General features: G+C 33.6%; 1 protein-coding gene across 1 annotated transcript in view; it reads right to left on the reverse strand.

The window, feature by feature from the left end:
- Positions 1–21,171, reverse strand: part of CFAP47 (cilia and flagella associated protein 47) — an 857,531-nt gene that overhangs the window by 521,659 nt on the left and 314,701 nt on the right. Inside the window, exons 36-39 of the mRNA XM_027875456.1 lie at positions 18,442–18,560; positions 14,218–14,368; positions 8,578–8,666; positions 3,106–3,192 (exon numbers count right to left, since the gene is read on the reverse strand). Of these exons, the coding sequence (XP_027731257.1) occupies positions 3,106–3,192; positions 8,578–8,666; positions 14,218–14,368; positions 18,442–18,560 (446 nt within the window). The remainder of the gene's footprint in view (positions 1–3,105; positions 3,193–8,577; positions 8,667–14,217; positions 14,369–18,441; positions 18,561–21,171) is intronic.

Here is a 21,171-nt window from a genome sequence, read left to right on the forward strand (position 1 = left end):
AGGCCAATATTCATGCCTCTCAAGATTTTTTTTTTAAATCTTGAGAGTCAAGCTAGTAACCCTCCTAGCTTAATGTCTTTTTTGGGTGAGATAAGCATGCTATCAATCTATCAACAAGTTTTTAATAAGTTTCTACAATGTGCTAGGCATTCTGTTAGATGTTAGAATTACAAATACATAAATGAAATAATCTCTGCTTTCAAGGAGCTTATATTAATTATATCAAGAGATATAACATGTACATGAATAATAATATTTAGAATATAAGGGTTCACACTATGATGTTACTGGTATAGGGTCCTCTCTGTATCAATGCAAGTCAATGCCTTCTCTGAATTTCATAGTCTCAGTTAGTCAATAAACATTTTTAAGTGCCCACTATGTCTCAGGCATCTTGCTAACAACTGGGGATACAAAAAGAGAGAGAAGACAATCTTGACCTTAAGGAGTTCACAGTCTAATGGGGGAGACAACAAGGAAACAAAGATGTACAAATAAGCTATATACAGGAAAAATTGGAAATAGTTTTTAGAGACAGTGGAATTAAAAGGGGTTAGGAAGGGCTTCCTTTAAAAGATGACATTTTAGTTGAGACTTGAAGGAAGTCAGGGAATCCAGTAGGTGGAGATGACATGGGAGAGCATTCTGGACATGGGGACTAGTCAAAGAAAATTCTTGGAGCCAAGAGATGGAATGTCTTGTTGGAGGTACAGCAAGAAAGCCAGTATCACTGGATCAAAGAATACACAGTGGGGAGTCAGCTGTAAGAGGACTGGAAAAGTAGGGGAAGGCAAAATTATGAAAGACTTTGAACACCAAGCGGAATATTTTGTATTTGATCCTAGAAGCAATCAGGATCCCACTGGAGTTTAGTGAGAAGAAGGGTGACATGGTTGAACCTGAACTTTGGAAAATCCTTTGGTAGTTGAAAGGAGGATGAATTAGAGGGAGGAGAGATTTGAGGCAGGCAACCATTGCAACACTACATGCTCATGAGATAACAACGTCCAGTGCCAGGATAGTAGAAGTATCGGGGAGAGAAAGTAGTATATGCAAGAGATGTTGCAAAGATAAAATTGACTCTCAGAGTTGCCCAGAATACTGAGAGATTTTGACTTGCCCAGGGTCACACAGACAATATGTGTCATCAATGGGACTTGAAGCAAGGTCTTCCTAGCTCCACAAGCTATCCACTATAATAAGAAACACAAGGATAGGTGCAGCTAGGTGGTGCAGTGGATAGAGCACTTGCCCTGAAGTCAGGAGGACCTGAGTTCAAATCCAGCCTCAGACCAAACACTTTACACTTTCTAGCTGTGTGACCCTGGGCAAGTCACTTAATCCCAATTACCTAAAAAAGGAAAAAAAATAAGAAATACAAGGTGACTTTGGAAGAGAGAGCACTAAGAGGTAAGGAAATCAGGAAAGATTTATGTAGAAGTTCTTGCTTGAGCTAAGTCTTGAAGCAAACAATGGATTCTAAGAGAAAGAGAGCAGTGAGGAGAGAATGCCATCCACATATTCCAGGACAAAGGCAGATAGAATGTAAATTCAGTGTCAAGAACAGGAAAAAGTAATGAATCATAATGGATACAGCATTGGGGCTATTCCAAACAGGAAGATCTAGGTTCAAATCCTGCTTCAAATGCCAGCTTTGTGACCCCAAGAAACTCTATGTGTTCCAGTTTGCTCTTAGGCAAAATGAAGGAGTTGAATCTGATGGTCTCTCAGGTCCCTTCCATCTCTAAATCTATGGTCCTATTTTGTAAAATCCAGTTTTTCTGGACTGTGGAAAGTGTGAAAGGGAGTAGTGGACCATGAAAATATATAAAAGTATAGATACAAAAGTTGAAGTGTTATGTATGAGATGAGGGAAAGAGTCAGTTCGGCTAGGTTATAGAGCTCAGGAAGGAGACTAACGTCCAAAGAGCCTGGAAAGCTAGAATGGATCCAGGTTGTAAAGGGCATAAAATGTTAAACAAAGGAACATACATTTTATCCTAGAGGCATTAAAGAGTTACTTGAGTTTATTGAGTGACATGACATGTGCTTTAGGAAAATCATTTAGACAGCCATGTAGAGGTAGAGGTGGAAAATAGATATCAATTAGAAGATTCCAGTAATATTCTAGAAGGGAGGTGCTGAGGACCTGAGCTAGAGCACTAGCCATAAGAGTGGGGAGAACGGATGGATATGGAAGTAGAAATAACAAGGTTTAGCAAATGAATGGATAAGCACTGAGAGAATAAGTCGTCAAGGAGGACACCAGATTTGGAAACATGGGAAAGAGGAAGGATGGTGGTACCCTTAACAGAAATAGGGAAGTTCAGAAGTGCTTTGAGATTGGAGTAAGGGAAGAAGAGTTCTCTTTTGACATATCTATGAAATATGCATTTTGCAATATCCAAAAGGCAGTTGCCTGGATGAGTGTAGCTGAAGAGAGTAACTCGGGCTGTTAAAAAGGAATAACACAAATTGTGAAAAAAGAAAAGATTATTGAGTGACGGTGGCAGAGCAATGGCCTGGAAGTGAGATTGGGAGGTGTGGAGTATGCTAATTCCTCCTCCTGATCCAATGAGTTAGAGGAAAAAGGAAAAAGGGAAGCCATTACTGAAAAAGATTACCAGGAAGGGTAGGTAATCAAGGCAAAACCAGGTTCAATTCATGAGAATACAGGTAAAAAAAAATTAAGAGAAAAAGTTGAAAAAGAGGTTATTTGCAAAAGGATAAGGGACGTGGAAGAAGTTGGTAGAAATACGGACAAAGAAGAAGAAAAGAGCTGTACGGAATGGTACAGAAGAAGTAGTAGCAAGAAGGGGTTTGTGTTAGTTGTGAAAATTCAAGATAAAAGGTAGTAGAGGAACAGGAGGGTGGGAAGTAAGCTAGGGTGACATGTTAAATATTAAACAGGAAAAATCCTTCAATGAATATTCACATGCTGGTGAGACAGAATGTTAGTGAGCTACAATGATGAATAACAAAATCAACATATGAGATTGTGCAAATAAATTTCAAACTCATAATTGGGATACATTTTGCTAGAATTTAAATTACATAGACTATAACCTTATTCATTCAATGAACAAATTAGAAAAAAAAATTTACCGAGAGTTTTCAATTTTTGTCGATTCATTTAATTCATTTAACTTTGTTGTCTGATGTACAAAAGTTGAGGACTCCAACAAATTAACACTGAAATAAATGAAGCAAAAATCATGAAAACACTGGAAATTTATACTATATTTAAAAGTCTTAAAGATGAGAAACTACCAAAAATACAGACAAAAAGCAACATTTCATTTTTGTTAATCTATTAAAAGTAATTGCAATTATAAGATATAGCATATAAATTATATATAAATTATATATAAATTGTAAGATAATTTTCCCCAAAAAAGTTTGAAAAATCTTCCTGTTCGACCCACAATGTGAATTCAAAAGATAGTGTCAGTGTCTAAGTATTCCTGTTTCCCTTTGAAATTTATCCAGACTGCAGAATGAAAATTTGCTCGTTATATTTCCTCAACAGAGGAGAAAATCATAATATTTTGTTCTTCATTTGCTATTGGAGCTGTTTAATTATCAGTCTTTCAATGATATTTGCATAAAGGGGAAAAATATTTCAATCAGTAATGATCATTACACTGTAATGGAGGGAGGAGGGGGAAGGAAGGATAAGGCTGGTGCCAGGACAAAGTGTGTTGGAATTAGAATCAGTGGATCTGGGTTCAAATCAGGTTCTGACATTTGTTACCTATATGACTGGCAAATTATTTTAGCTTTCTGAATGTCAGTTTCCTCAGCTATAAAATGAGGGGAGTTAGACTAAAGTGAAAATTTATTTTGAAATGTAAAAAATGTTTATTTTCCTCTTAAAAACAAGTGGCATCAAGATTCAGTGCTCTGGACATATTTTAACTCTTGGACTGGATGATTGTAAATTTCTTTACAGCTCTAACCCGATTTTGTTTATCAATGAAATTAAAAGGACAGGGAGTCTTAATAACTTCCATAATATCATGAAAAACAATAATAACATATTCATCTGCTATTTTAAAAAGCCAAAATAACCACTGATGAAGAAACAAAGAATTCCAGTACGGGTTGGGAAAGAGGGGAAGGGGGGGATAGGGAGAACAGGGACAGTGAGTGCAAATACTTGGAGTCTGGAAATAGAACATCGTATTTCAAAGAATTTCAAGAAGGCAGCCTTATCTAGATCTCCAAATGTGTGGAGGCGAGTAAGATATATAAGAAGACTGGAAAGGTAGGAAAGGTCAATTTGAAACACGAAATAAAGAGCTTTAAATGCTAAACAGAGAAAAATATATTTGATTCTGGAGACAATAGAGAGCCACAAGAGTTCAATGAGTAAGGAGAGTGACATGGTCAGGCCTATGTTTTAGAAAAATCATCTTAGAAGATAAACACAAAATGGATTGGAGTGGAGAGAAACCTGAAATAAAGAGCCAGTTAGAAGTCTACTTCTAGGAGAGTTGATGAGGGCTTGAGCTAAGGTTGTGGTTATATGACTGAAGAAGAAAGATGCTGTATAAGGTAGAAATGAACCTCTATAAGAGACATGTTTAGACATGTTATAAAGATAGAAATGACAAGATTTGACAAGGGTCTGAATATACAGAAAAGCAAGGAGTTAAGAATGACATTGAGGTGGCAAGCCTGGGTGACTGGGAGGACAGTGATTCCTTCAACTGAGATAGTTTGGAAAAGAGGAGGATTATCTTATGGATATGGTTAGTTTGAGATGTCATTGGATATCCAAGGGCAGTGGGAGATATGTGACTATAACTCAGGAAAGAATCTGGGGCTAGATAGATTTAACCAGGAATTGTCTAAATTGAACCCATAAGAACTGATAAAGTAACCAAGCAAAGGAGTTTATAGGAAGATTTAAGACCCCAGGACCCAGCCAGTGGGCATGGCAGAGATGAAGAATAAGCAAAGGAGACTGAGGGGCAGTAGGACAGAGAAGGAGAAGGAAGAGAGACAAATGTGACAAAACCCTGGAAAGGATTAACTAAAGCATTAACTAAAGAACTCAGGGAAAGACCTAATGGAAAGATAAAATGAGGAACTTCAAATGGCTATCTTCTAAGATCCCTTTCTGCTCCAAATCTATCACTCTAATTCACATGGAAATGAAAAGTCCTTCGACTTTTGTGCTTTTCACAAAGGCTAGAACTAGGATCTGTCTCTGTGTGTGTGTGTGTTATAAGACGAAAGATTTGAGCACAAAATAAGAAGGATCTTTTAAACAAATTAGAGTCTGCTGAACTGAAATATACTGCTTCCCATAAAACATTTCCTAATGCTGGAGGCCTTCCTTCTTCAGCACGGGAAGCTGAGGCCGGATGCTCAACATCATCAACAGCCTCAGGAATGTTATGAATATGAGACAAGAAGTTTCCAGTAGAAGTTAGGCTAAGTGACTTTGAAGGTTCCTTCTGACCCTTAACGTTTTACCAGTCTATGATTTTATGCATCATTTTATGCAATGTAGAGAAAAATGTGAAAGGCATAAGTGGGGAGAAGAGCACTTGCATAAAAAAGCAATAAAACTATACTCCTAAATTGACTTCTAAATTGTTTTTTCTGAGTTTGACAAATCAGTATCATTTAATGAAAAGAATTATGTATTTGATAGTCAAGAGATCTGAGTTCTAGAATTGATTTTGTTATTAATTTGATGTCTCCTTTTGCACGAGGTAGTACGTGAGAAAATTTTTTGAGAAGATCATATGGAGAAGAGCTACGTCAGGAGCCCGAGATTCCAATTCTGCGTTAGACTTTCACCAATGGCTTCATAACCATGAGCAAAACACTTAAGCTCCCAGTGCCTACAGCAACTATCTAACAGAAGAACTATTTTTCCCACACTCAGAGTTCCCTACAGTAATGAAATCATAGGCCTAGACAATAAAACAAAGACAAATCTGAACCATGTACTGCTAAGGTTGTTGCAAATCTTAAAGTGCTGTGTAAATGTGGGTTATTCTTAGAAATATGTGAAGAAGTATAATAGGATTTTGCACTTAGCGGTGCTTGGTACATGGTAGGTGCCTAACAAATGTTTATCGATTCATAGAGAGATTGGAGCCTGCTTCTGAGTGAGTCAAGATGATGTGCAACGAAAGTGTCTTGAAGATACTTTGGAGCATGTGTAGACATTCTGTTACTGGTTCTGGTATGCATTTGTACAATACAAAATGGAGCAACTTTAGAAGGCTTTTGTTGACCTCAGAATGAGTGAGTGGTGAAGCCAACCAGGGCTTTTCAAAGGCTTTCCTAGTTCATATTCCAAAAACGCAGCCAAGAAAAGAGGTTGTTGCCATGCACGTATTAAGAGATCACCAGAACAAATTACAAAATGTTTAAACATGCTACACAAACTCACCAAGGCACCTCGTTTACACATCACCATGACTCTCCAGGAAACAAGCTCCCCGAGTCTTCCCCTTCAATGTGGGGGACAGCAACAAGTGCCAATCAATCAATCAACACTTATTAAATGCCTACTATGTGCCAGGCACTTTGCTAAGTGCAGTCCCCCATTAATATTACCGTTACATATTTCTAAAAACAGTAATTCACATTTACAAAGCACTTTAAGATTTGTAACAACCTTGTGAGGTAGATGGTAGATTTATCTTTGTTTTATTGTCCAGAGTCCCAGGGGTGGGGAACCTGCAGCCTCGAGGCCAAATATGGCCCTCTAGGTCCTCAAGTGAGGCCTTCTGACTGAATCCAAACTTCACAGAACAAATCCCCTTAATAAAAGGATTTGTTCTGTAAAACTTGGATTCAGTCAAAATGCCACACCCAAGGACCTAGAAGGCCACATGTGGCCTCAAGGCTGCAGGTTCCCTACCCCTATTCCAGACCTATGATTTCATCAGGCTTTCACAAGTACCATTCTTTCACTCTTCACAAGTGCCATCATGCTAGTATTGTTCATAGTAATAGCTCAAGTGCACATTTATATATATATATATATATATATATATATATATATATGCATATAAGTAAAATTTTAAAATAGTTTAACTGATTCTATAATATGCACTTCAAATTGATTATGCTCGACATTTTTTCCATCATGTCTGAGTCTTTGTGATCCTATTTGGGGTTTTCTTGGCAAAAATACTGGAGTGGTTTGCCATTTCCTTCTCCAACTCACCTTACAGATGAGAAAACTGAGGCAAACAGATTTAAGTGACTTGCCTAGGGTCACACAGTTTGTAAGTGTCTGAGACCAGATTTGAACTCAGAAAGATGAGGTTTCCTGACTCCAGACCTGGCACTCTATCTACTATGCTACCTAGCTGTATTTTCTCTTAATTTTAAAAGTTATCTATTGTAGAGTCACAAGCACAATAAACACCTTCCCAAGATTTTAAAAATGAATAAAAGTGTAATTCCCTCCAGTAACTTACTAAAAGTTTCTTTACGAGATATTACACAAGGGAAAGCCAAATTTTGTATTATTCATTCTGTTTTCTTTCTTTCTAGAAGCTAAAGCTAGCCATTTGGGCTGTCTGAAATAATTTGTTTTCTCTAGGTGTTCATAGATTTACCTATTTCATCCACTTGTTCAGAGGGTTCTCTGGTTTCTACACTCAATTAAATAACTTGAAAAGGATAATAATTCTCCTGTACCATGAGAATTGGAAGCAAAATCTTTGAGGCAATATTTTCACTGCAGGTATAAATTATTATCAGGAATGATTAATGTATCTGGTAGTTTTACTTATATGACTGCCTTGTAACTGACAATGGATTAGAATATCACAGAATAATAGAAAGGGAAGCTATCAAATATTAAAATAATAGCATGGTTTTGTTTCATATACTTTTATAAGGAACATTCCTAAATCAAAGGGAATATGAATTAAACAAAAAATTTAGATTCAAGGTGAAGTATTCATTCATTCTCAAATATTTAACACTATTTTTCTAGATGGTATGTTTTTTTAAATATTAAAGAAAGAAAATATTAAAGAAATATTTTTAATTTTTATAATGTCCTAAAAAGTCATATTCATGCCAGTTAGGTTCTATTTTTTCATCTCTAATTCCCCTAAATTATCCTTGTCTCAAGAGAGGTATAGATATAGTGAAAGTGGGGCATACAGCAATTGAGAGTAATGTAAGCCTACAGCAAAAGTCTATTTTACATTTTGCATAAATATTTCAATTTTGTAATATAACCAGTGAGATAAAGATTTAGGGGGGAAAGTCTAATAATTAGCATGGCTTTGTTTCTCTTTGGAAGTGTGCTGGATCAAATAAAAAAAAAACAGTTAAATTTTGTGGACTGAATTTGGTCAAAAGTGTAATTTTATTGCAATAAATTTCAAGTAAAGCTTATTTATCTTTATTTACTATAGTAATTCACAGCTTATCATATACAAGTTTTTTTAAATTTAAAATGTAAACACATTTCATTTAACCTCATTTAGGCATTTTAAACAGGTAATAAAATTGTTTAGTTTCATAAAGAATTGAGATCTGAATATTTCTTGATACTAATAACCGTGAAGTAGGAACATCATTTACCTGAATTCTCCATCAGTTTGAAAAGGATTTTTAATACCAACAGTAACTTCTTTCCATTCATAACATGGGGTTTTGCAGCTTACAATTTCCTGAAGAAAAGTAAAAGGTAAAATCATAGTTATAAATAAAACCAAAAGTAACACTCTGAATTATAAAATTTGACCTAAGCCCAGAATAAAAAGCTATCTAAATAAACAAATAAACAATAATAAAGAAGTGCCATATATCTTCCCCATTCTCTTTTCAACAGACATTTTACTGTTAAAATGGGTGAAGGAGATGAAAAATTCATGCCCCAATTTACATACAGTAAAATTTTCCAAACTGTGAGGCATGCTCCTTGGGAGGGAGGAGGAAACACATAAAGAAATGAATTAAGTAATTTTATATTTTCAAATACACCTCTTTTTCAAAATGAAACCTATTCTCTTTTTTTTCAATGAAACCAAGATTCAAACCAAAATTAATACAACTGAGACTGATATCTATACTTTGCCACAATAAAGAGTAAATGCAACATGAAAATCAGTTAAAATGGTATGGGCAAAATAATAAAATAAAATTTTAATTGATTTCTTCAAAACTTTATAAGAATCTCCTACTATCACCAGCAGTAAATGTAGAATCAGGACATAAATAAGTGTAAGAATTATCTGCTTGCTGTATTTGAACATGACATGTATACATTTAAAGTTAAAAAAAATACCTGGGTAGAAATTAAATGTATTATAACATCAGCTATATCTTAATGTCATTAATTTTGGTCAATACAATAAGCTGACTTAAACACAAAGAGACACACATACCAAAACTACAACTTTTTATAAAGAGAATGATTATAGATAATTGAAATTTTTAACAAATTTAAACCTAATTGTCAAATTTTTATTGTCTCTATTTTTGAGTGAAATTATTTTCCTCTTTGATAAATCCTTTGAAAATAAAATTCATGAGAGCAGCTGACACTATCAAACTGTCTAAGAAAGACAGGTTAAGTAGCAGAAGTTTTTAAAAGATAAAATAAAAATCCTTAATACAGAATATACAACCCAATATAATTATCATTAGGAAACAAAAAATATTGTCAGTGAAAGATAGAAGAGCCCTCTGTTTTGGTTTGTACAACTACTTTAATAGTTGATACCATAAAACATAATAAATTGAAATGATATGTTGAAAGTATACATGAAGAATATGTAGGCAAGGCAAAAGAGTTGTTTCAGGGGGGAAAAGATGCTTTTAATAATCAAAAACAAACTTCTTTAAAAATGCTTCTCTGATATCAAAATCATTGGGTGTGTAAGTACTTATATAATTGTTACATATAAAAAGCTTGATTTTATAGAAGAACCGTTATTGCTCCTCAGAGATATTTATATGGTCAAAATAACGTTTAGAGAAACATACGCATAGCAGCTCTAATGGTTTCACTTGTAGATAATATAGTGGGAAGGAAAATTCCCCATATGTCTGAAAACCTTCATTATCAATCTATTGAGAAATTACTTTTTTTCTATTTTGCACTGCAGGTAGAAGAAGGAAGAGATGTAAAGTGTTCATTAGAATACATAATGAATGATACTCAACTTCAATTGAATTAATGTTAGTTATTCCCTAATGGAAAAAAAGATCAAAGACATAGACAAAGTTCTCAAGAAGCATAGCACACTATTAAAAACTACATGAAGGATTGCTCACAATCAATAATAATAAACAAAATGAAAATCAATCAGCTCTTGAGATTTCACCTCACACCTAGCAAATTGGCAACAATAACAAAAGATGGGAATAGTCAATGTTGGGGAAGGTTTGAGAATACAGGCACACTGATATCCTATTGGCTCAGCTTTAAATTGGTCCAATATTCTGGAAAGCAACTTGGAATTTTGTAAATAAAATTACTAACCTGCCCATATGCATTGACTCAGAGCTCCTTCTCTTAGGCATATTCTCCAAAGAGATCAATGAAAAAGTAAAGGTCCCCCACAGTCCAAAATATTTATAGCAGTGCCTTTTACAGTAGCAAAGAACTAGAAAGGTAGATGTTCAATTGGGAAAAGGCTAACAAATTGTAGTACATTTATTTAATATAATATTACTGTAGTATATGGAAAAACAATATGAAGAATGCAGAGAATCAAAGGAAGACATATGAAGTGAATCAAAGTAAAATAACAACATAGAAAACAATATATAGAACTACATCAACGTAAATGCAAGGATGAAAAAATCTGAAACCAAACACTGTGCAACCACAATGATCAACATTGATTCCAAAAATGGAAGCAGAGGTGGAGCATCCAATCATCTAATGTCAGACGTGGTTGATATGGGTATGCTGACATGTTGTTTTGTTTTGTTTTTTTTCCTTCTCTCTTTTTTCATTCTTTGTTATAAGAAATGGTCCTGTGAGGACAGGATTTTTTCATCCTTGCATTTGAATCTGAAAATCTTATTGTGTTTTGTCTATAAATAAATAGTCCTCTTGTTTATCAAACAAAAACAACACAAAATTTATTACTCTTCATGACATTTTATTTGTGAGAAATTGGGTTTTTTAATGTAGTAATGACAAAATAATAATCACAATTACAGGATGAAAATAATTGTAAGTATCATCACCAATAACACTTAATTTTTTTAATTTATTTTACATACCATTCTGGGTGCTAATTGCCCCCCAGGAACTCACACAATCCTCCTGGGCCAGGATGTTGCCCAGAGAAGAACAAAACTACCTTATAAAGCACCTATTCCCCCTAGATTAAAATCATGAAGTCCCTGCTTCCCATACCAAACACATACTTCTTATCTTATGAGAGCACTCTTTACTGGAACTCCTCTCCTCTATGTCTCAGCCTCACTGGAGTGAGACCCTTTATCCAGTTCCCTAGTCTTATCATCTCCTTTTGCTATTTCCCATATCCATTTGCAGTGACATGGCTCTCTCTGTTTATTGTTCTCTCCCTTGCTTGTCAATTTTTATTTTAAAGTTAATTTTCTTTATACATTTCCTTTTTACATCATATATATTTCCCATTATATCCCCTCCCTTCCTCTTCTCAGAAATTCATGTCTTATTAAAAGAGAACGAAGGTAGAGGGGGAAAGTGGGAAATAATGATAGGAAAATAGAGAGGGAGAGGAGATGACAGTTTGACAAAATTAACCAGCACATTGAAAACATTTCATATTTTATATATATAGTGTTCCACAACCAAAATCCTTCACTGTCACAAAGGAGGTAGAGAGATACCTTCTCATGTATCTTTGCTGGGACTTTATTATTGTATTATGGTATTTGATTTTGATTGTTTTCTTGCTATTGTTCTTTCATTTACATTACTGTAGGCAATTGAATGGTGCAGTGCATAGAATTTTGTCCTTTGAAATGGGAACACTCAAATCCTGCTTCAGATACTTACTAGCTGTATGACCCGAGGGAAATCTCTTAATTTCTCTCAACCTCAGTTTCCTATTCTATAAAATGGAGCTAATGATAGTATCTACCTCACAGAATTGTTGTGAAGATTAAATGAGATAACACAGAAAGTGCTTAGTAAACCTTAAAGCATTATATGATTACTAGCTATTATCATAGTCACTAGGAATACTGTTTTCCAGGTTCCTGAATGTAATAAATGAAGTTCAATAAGTATAAATGCAAAATTTTACAATTGGGTACAAAAACTCAACTTCATGAGTATAATATGAGGAAGGTATGGTTATACAACAGTTTTATAAAAAATATCTGGGGAATCTTAGTGGACTGCAAGCTCAATACAAATAAGTAGTGAGATATTTCAGCCTAAAGCAGCTAAAATGATCTAAAACTGCATGAATAGTTACAGATATAAAAACATTAGTTTTCTGTGCTTTGTCCTGGTCAGACCACAGCTAGAGAATTGAGCTCAATACTGAGTACCAGTTTAAGAAGGAAATTGGTAACCTGAAGTATTTCAAAAGGAGAGCAACCCAGATGGTAAAGGATCTTGAGTTCAAATCATATGAGAACTGGGTGAAGGAACAGGGTAAGAGAAGACTCAGAAATGATGGGAGGGAGAATGGAGGAGAATGATACTTTCTTCAATTACTTAAAGGACTGTCATATGGAAGAGTAATTGGACTTCTTATATTTGGCCCAAGAGTGAAGAACAAGGTGAAATGGGAAGTAAAAAGTGATGAGTTTAAGACTGATGGTAGGAAAACTTTCTAACAATTAGGATTAGCCAAAAATAGAATGAATATCCTGGAAACATAATGGAACTCTTCATGCTAAGATTATATGATTATTTTGTTTTGTTTTGTTTTGCTTTTGAGGCAATTGGGGTTAAGTGACTTGCCCAGGGTCACACAGCTAGTAAGTGTCAAGTGTTTCCTCTGAGGTCAGATTTGAACTCAGGTCCTCCTGACTTCAGGGCCAGTGCTCTACCCACTGTGACACCTAGCTGCCATCATATGATTATTTATAGGTATACTGCAGGGATGATTCATTTTCACATGTTTTGAACTAGATGGCTTATGAGTTCCCAGCCACTCTAAAATTTTGTGATTTTGTGATTTTTGTTCTCTAATAAAGAATATTGTTCATTTTAAGATTATCTGTGGGTACAAATATTTTCAAAAAGGATTTCTAAACTTTCAGATTAATCAGATGTTTTATATATCTTACTCTGATAAGATCTCTTGCTTCCTCAGATTTAGATGAGTAAGAGTGGCATTTCAGAAAAGTATAAATTTGGGAAGGAATAAAAAGAAAAACTGGCCAAGAGGTAATCCTAATCCTAAATCATAGATCCATTGGTAGCTTAACTAATGCACACACCACGTTTAGGTCCAGTTGACTAATTTGAAACATCCGCACTTCCTCCCGAATCTTACATTTTAAGTCAAATATTCTAAAGTTATCTTTTCACCTCTCCACATCTGCTCATCCTCTTCTCAGTAAATACAACAAGAAATAAATAAATATGACACATCAGAATGAATAAAGTTCTTAGAAAATAAATCAAAGAAGGATGACAAGTAGTGAAGCATAAGCACTATGTAAATGTGAATTATTGATATTATTTTTCTGACGTATTTTTCATGGCTTATACATATCTCATATTAGAAATATTAGTAGATCATCATAACAAAAGAAATACGCACATAAAATATTCTGCATACAAAATGAAAACAAATGAAGGGAAATTGGCTGAAATTAGCACCTATGATAATAGCAATAATAAACTATTTCTACTATGATTGCTTAATATGTAGAATTGGTATTATTGTTCTTTGACAGATCAGATACTTGGATAAATATGTTTTAAAAGTTGTCTGCAAAGGAAAATTTGCTATAATGGATCTTGTTTCCTTGATTTGCATTATATATTTGAAGATTCATTCTTATGAGGAGGGGGAACAACATGGCAATTAGAGGAACAAAGGCAAGAGATTGAAACAGAAGGAATATTTTTACACATTATACATAATACATACATACACATATATACATTTGTATACATGTATAATACCTACTGTAGACATAAAAGAGCAAAGACATATTTACTTTCAATGTTTATGGCCTGTAGTAAAGACATTAATACAACTTTACATGAGATGATCATAATCAACAACAGATACAAAAGTTACTTACCATGGCTTTAAAATTAGTGACTTCAGCCTTAAGAGCAAAAGTCATTGTAATACCTCTCCTGCCACTCTTAGTTTTAGAAATTAACATCAGTATAGCTTCAGCAGAATGTAGAAAGCGACTAGTAAATGCCACATTAATATAAACTTGATCTCTAGTTCACAAGATTAAAAAAAAGTAAAATTTAGGATAAAATATCAATCAATATTTACTAGAAACTTATTATATTTTAGCATTGAACTATACTTACTACACTATGCTAAGTGCTAGAGATATAGACACTAAATGATACAAAAGTTTTTAGTTTAGTAGGAAACAAGAGATAAATAAATGTGATACAAGTCAGAATGAAATAAGTTCATATAAAATAAGTCAAAGAAGGATGATAAGCAGTAAAACATAAGCAGTATGTAAATATGAATTATTATTGGTATTATTTTTCTAACATCTTTTTCATGTGTTATACATATAGAGAAAAATATGTGAATCTTGGCTCATCCTTGTTGCCTGCACAATTTTGGCCTCCTAAAAATTAATAACAAAAAACAAAATTCTTTTTATTCCTAATCAAGACTTGATTGAGTTATCATTAGACTTGTAAAATCAAGCCTGATTTTTTGCATGTTTAATGTTTTATAAGGTAGTTTACCTGATTGTATGGAAACTAGAATTGTACTTTTAGAGAAAATAGAAGTAACATTTAATATTTTTCTTCTTCCTAAGAAAGCATGTTTCAAATGTTTTCAAATTATATATGTTCCATATTAAATGTTTCATATTAACATATTTCATAAACATAAGCAAAATTCATGAACATATTAAATATGTTTCAAATGACTGAGAATTATCTTGGTCCTTGTAAATAATATCCAACTCCCCATTTTCTATATGAGGGATCTCAAGCCCAGAGAATTGAACTGACTCATCTAAGGTTACACAGGTTAAAAAAAATAGGTAAACTAAAATAAATAGGTAAACAGGAAAAAATCACAGGCATTTTTAAGTGCCTTGATACATGCCTGGTTCAGCTTTGCTAAAGTTGTTCATTGTTTAAACTAGTTTTTTGTTTTTAGTTGATTTTCTAGGATTCTCTAAGCATACCATCATATCATCTGAGAAGTGATATTTTTGTTTCCTCATTAACTATTCTGATTACTTTAACTTCTTTTTCTTGTCTTATTAATATACTATACTATATTCTAGCATTTCTAACATGATATTGAATAATAGTGGTGAAAATGGACTTGCTTCACCCATGATCTTACTAGAAAGGTTTCTAGTTAATTTCCATTACAGGTAATGCTTGCTCTTTGTTTTAGATAAATAATACTTATAATTTTAAGAAAGACTCCATTTATTACTATGCTTTTTAGTTGTTTTATATCAAAAAAATGAAGATGAGGAAGGGTAGTGTGTGAAAAATGCCAAAATGGCTAAATCAAAACCTAACTGCCGATAAAATTGGAAACTGAGTCTTATGTAGAGTTACAAGAATATTTCTATAATTTTTTTCTTTGTTTGTTTGTTTTTACATGCTTATAGATTCCTTTAGTTATAGAGCTGTCTTTTTGGGGTGGTAAATGCATAATGGTCAAAGATGGCTCTTTATAGGGAAGAAAACTAGCACACCATCTTCTTCCAATAGATGATTGCTAAAGCATAATGATTGATGATAATGGTTTTTTTCCCTAAAGAAGTTTAAAAACATAAAGAATGTATTTTTAAAAACTAAAGTCATTGGAATCAAACATCCTGGAAAAACCAAGGATAAGGAGCATTTTAATAGTTTAGTTTTTGGTTTTGGGAAGTTTTTTGCTTTTGGGAAGTTTTTTGCTTTATTTTATTTTTAATATTGAAAAGATAATTATATCAAATAGTGCTCTCCCTTCACTTAGAATAAAAAAACTAGAAAATGGTATAAAACGTAATACAAAGTTAGTTTATTGTTTTGGAAAAAACTGATACTGAAAACTTTTTTTAAAAAAACAGGAATACATTGCAAAGGTCATGGAATTTCTTTTGGTAGTATTTTAAGAGAAAATGAATTCTCATCAAGATGTGATACATGGTACATTCTTGTTTGAAAGTAAAGACAAAATTATTTTTTCCCCTACTCTAGCGGTTCATTGGTAATTTCTCATTACCCTCATGCTAACTTGTGTGCATTTTACAAAGAATTGTCCTCAAAACCTTTAAAGGCCAATAGTATGTTATCCCCATTTTACATATCATGAAACTAGTCATCAGAGAAGTTAAATAATGTCCCCAGGTAACATAGCTGCCAAGCGTTGATGCTGGAATTCAAAACCACATCAGCTAACTTCAAGTTTAAGCTTTTTTTCACTGCTTTTACGCTGTTGCACCTTATAACATTCACATTTAAATGTATTTTCACCAACCAAAAAAAAAATACATTGTTTTCTACCATCTTCATTTGACATTTTGTTTTCTGATATAACACTATCTGAAGATAACTTAGTTTGTCAAATTCACTAACTTTACTATAACAGAGCAAAATTCATCAGAAACAAGATCCTCCTTGGAATCCATTCAAGAAGATTTAGTCACTGAAGTTTCAAGATGAGCTACATCAAAAATTGCTCAAAAGGGGAATCAAGGGTCATTGTTACCATAAGGTTCTAAAGTAGCATCACTATGCAAGAGTAGGGAGAGATTGTTCCTCCAGCCTTGGTGAGTGAGTTTCCCTGGCTCTGTGTATTTCCTATATTTATGTCCATTTTCACATGTTCTCTCTCCCTTTGGTGATATGGGGATTTATTGGTAAGATGAGGAAGAGTGAACCCCTGTATATATGGAAAGAATTTAATTGCTATTTATATTGGATGTCATCGATTTGAACTGAAGGATTCTCTGATTGCTCTGGTAAAAAGGAAACATGGGTGGGAGGGTTAGTTCATAAGCTGTGATTTTGAATAAATGTTGACCTAAAGCATGCCTTGAAACTAGAATAGTTGTAAGAGTTCACATTTGAAGGGTAGCCCATGCTACATTTTTAAAAATATTATTTATAAAATGAATTGATTCCAAATGCTAGAGAATGTACTCTAGGTTAATAGAATGATATAACCTAATCCAATTTTAGATGCCTTACAGTGTCAAACTTGAAAATTCATCATTATAATGTTTTCTTGGGGCCTCTAGGTGGTTCAGTGGATACAGTGCAAGACCTGAAGTCAGGACGACTCAACTTCCTAATTTCAAAGCTGGCCTCAGACACTTACTATCTGTGTTACTGGGGGCAAATCATTTAACCCTGTTTGCCTCAGTTTCCTCATCTGTAAAATGAGCTGGAAAAGGAAATAGCACACCACTCCAGTACTTCTGCCAAGAAAACTCCAAATAGCGTCACAGTCAGAAATGACTGAAAACAAATGAACATTTTCTCACTGTAAAGAAACTATGACTGAGTGAATTTTTTATTGGCTAAATATTAATTCATATTAGCAAACTGTCAAATTATGCTTGTCTTCATACTACTGTTCCCAAATTTCTATTAAATGAGAATTTTTACCCTCAGTGAAGTCACACCAAAATAGCATTTAAGATTCTCATAGTTTTAAAAATGTCTTTCTAAACCCTTGAGACAGTATACTTCTTGGTGTCTTTACCACATACTCCAGATAAGGCTATAATCAAAGGTATGAAATACAAAAAATCTGACAAAAATTAAATAAATCTAATAAAGTCAATTGGTGGTATAATATATAGATTGGTAGGCCTTCCCTCAGTAAGACCTAAGTTCAAATCCAGCCTCATATAATTACTAGTTGTGTGACCTTAGAAAATTCATATAATCTCTGTTGGCCTCAATTTCCTCAATTGTAAATTGGGGATAATAAAAGCACCAGCTTCCCATGGTTATTGTGAGGATAAAAAGAGATAATATTTATAAAGGGCTTAGCACTATGCCTGGAACATGACAGGTGTTTAGTAAATTCGTGTTTCCTTCATAACATCAATGATTATTACACATAAGTAAAATTAAAGTTAAATGCTTATATAAAAGGAAGATATATTTCTTTTGGCAAACTAATCTTTAAAAAAAAGAAAAAATATTGCATATTTGTATTCTGAAAAATACATTAATATTTAAATGAAAGCCTGTTATTATGTATCTCCAAAAAAATCAGATTATAAACACATGCATGTGTCCCATATTAAAACACTAGTGTTGATTTTATCAAAGTAAAAGAGAAATTTCCTTACCTTGAAGTAATAGTTATAACATTCTTATATTCTTTAGGCAATGAAAAATCCACTGCATCCCAGCCTATAATTCTAGCATTATATACTAAATTTTTAGAGCTTGTATTTTTCAGAAGAATCTACAAAAGAACATAGGTTGCAATTGTTAGACTATATTAAATTATGCAGGCAAGTCATAATCATAAGATAAAAAATCATGGGAAATGGATTTGAAAAGAACTTTAGAGAAAATCTAATCTCATTCCTTCATTTAACAGATGAAAAAACTGAAATCCAGACAGATTGAATAGTAAATAACAGAGCTGGATTTCAAACCCATGTCTTTGAACTCCAAAACAAGTATTCCTGACATGACCTCCAAAATAAAAATGAAAGAATTGGATCTGAATCTAACCTCCTCATTTTACAATGGAAAAAAACTGAACAATAAAAGCAAAATGACTTATCCAAAGCAATGAGATAATGACAAAACTGAATTAGAATCCAGGTTTCCTGACTCCTGGTCTACATTTTTCCTCAAGCTAAAAGTTTTAAAGAAATTAAGCACAAGTAGTTGTCAACTTAGAAATGATTTCTCTCCCATAGAGATCTCATCAGTTCAAAACAGCTGCCCAAATAATTTTACTAAAGTACAAATGTGGCCACATCACTCCCTTTCTTAAGAACCTTCAAATATCTGCTATTTCTTCTAATATATGCAGCTAGGCTGTACAAGGAATAAGAGTTCTGGGCTTAGTGTTGGTGGTATCTGAGTTCAAATCTCATCTCAGATGCTTATTGGCTGTGTGATCCCAGGCAAGTCACTTAACTTCTGTATGCCTTCGTTTCCTCATTTCTAAAATGAGGATCATAGTAGCATCTATCTCCCAGAGTTATTGTAAGGATCAAATGAAATAATATTTACACACAAAAAGCTCTTAGCACAACACTAGATACAGAGTAGGTACTTATTAGATGCTCATTCCCTTCCTTCCTAATGTAAAATGAAAATTCCTCAGCCTGATATTTAATCCCCTCTATGGTCTGGCTCCTGCCTAACTTTCTAGGATTATTAGCGTTATTCCTCTTTATACCTTTTTTTTATTACAGTCAAACTGAGCTACTTCTTATTCTCTATACACACAGCATTCCCTCTCTTTGCCCTCGCCCAGCCTATCTCCCCTGCCTGGAATGCACTTCTTCCTCACTTCCATCTCTTACAATCCGAAATTTCCTTCAAGTCTTTGCTATATATATATATATACATACATACATACATATACACACACATACACACACACACATATATACATATATATACACATATATAACATGAAGCCTTTCCTTCCTCATTGTCAGAGCTCTCTCCCTCTTTAAATTATCATATACCTATTATCTACTAATTAGAACATAAGCTCCATAAAGTCAGGGTCTCTATCTTTCACAGAGTAGATACTTAATAAACATTTGTTGGATCAGATTCAATTGGATAAACATTAATTGTGCAAAGCAGTACCAACTATTACTCCAATGCTGATCTCAGTTCACTAATTTGGTTAATAACTACACTTTTGTGGCAACTTTCAGTATAGCTGCATATCAATCATTTAATGGTAGAAGTGTGATGGCATCAAAAATCTTAGCCAAAGGAAAAATAAAAGCTTATACCTATGATTTAACTGTTAAATATATTTAACTAAATATATTTTCCACATATTTAAAATAAACATAACCTCTCAAGATAAATGAAAAAGGAAAGAAAAATTTGGATGTCTTATTTTATCTAACATCAATAACACATGTATAAGCAATGGTCTTGATTAAGCTAGATTTAAAACATCAAATTTATTTTTACTTACGAACAATAAATTAGGCAATTTTCTCAGATATAACTATTATTTTGAATCAGCTGCTACTTTGAATCACCCTAATAAGAATATACTTTTATATACTTTGTCCCTAGAGATAAACTCTAATCAGGTCTTTTATTATAAAAGATAAGCACATAGTTCAAGAAATTTGAAATTTGTATTATGTGTTGTGAAATTAATATGCAAATGTTTTAATATAGTGACCAGAATCTGTTTTGTTACATTAAAATCCAATTTTTTTCTTGCAATATAGAGAAAAGAACATATTACAAATATATAAAAGCTTTCAAAATAAATTGATAGTGGACATTTTCAATAGTATCACAAACAGTGGAAAGAAGTGCAGCAAATGTAAATAGGCTCCAACATATTATCCCTATTGATTTGCATGTGAGAACTGGCACAAAAAATATCATCAAGGATATGAATGGCCAATCAATCTATGTGTAATCAATCAATCAACATTTACTAAGTGCCTACTATATGCCAAGCACTGTACTAATTGCTGGGGATACAAAAAGAGGCAAAAGATAGTTCCTGTCCGCAAAGAAGTTACAGTCTAATGGAAACATATGAAGCAAGCTTCATACAGGAAAAATGGGAAATAATTAAAGAGGGAGGTCACTGGAATTAAGAGGAGTTGGGGAAAGCTTTCTACAGAAAGTGAGATTTTAGTTGGGACTTAAAGGAAGCCAGGGAGGTTAGCAGTTGGAGCACAGAAGGGATAGCATTCCAGGGATGTTGGACAGCCAGAGAAAATGCCCAGAACCAAGAAATGATGTTTGTGGAACAGGCAGTACGCCAGTGTCACCTGATAAAGGAAACAAGGCAGTGGAGAGTAAGCAGGAGGGGACTAAGTTATAAATGGCTTTCAATGCCA

Source organism: Vombatus ursinus, unplaced genomic scaffold (genome assembly GCF_900497805.2).
Source record: "Vombatus ursinus unplaced genomic scaffold, bare-nosed wombat genome assembly UNPS02014809.1, whole genome shotgun sequence".
In the NCBI taxonomy this organism is placed as follows: domain Eukaryota; kingdom Metazoa; phylum Chordata; class Mammalia; order Diprotodontia; family Vombatidae; genus Vombatus; species Vombatus ursinus.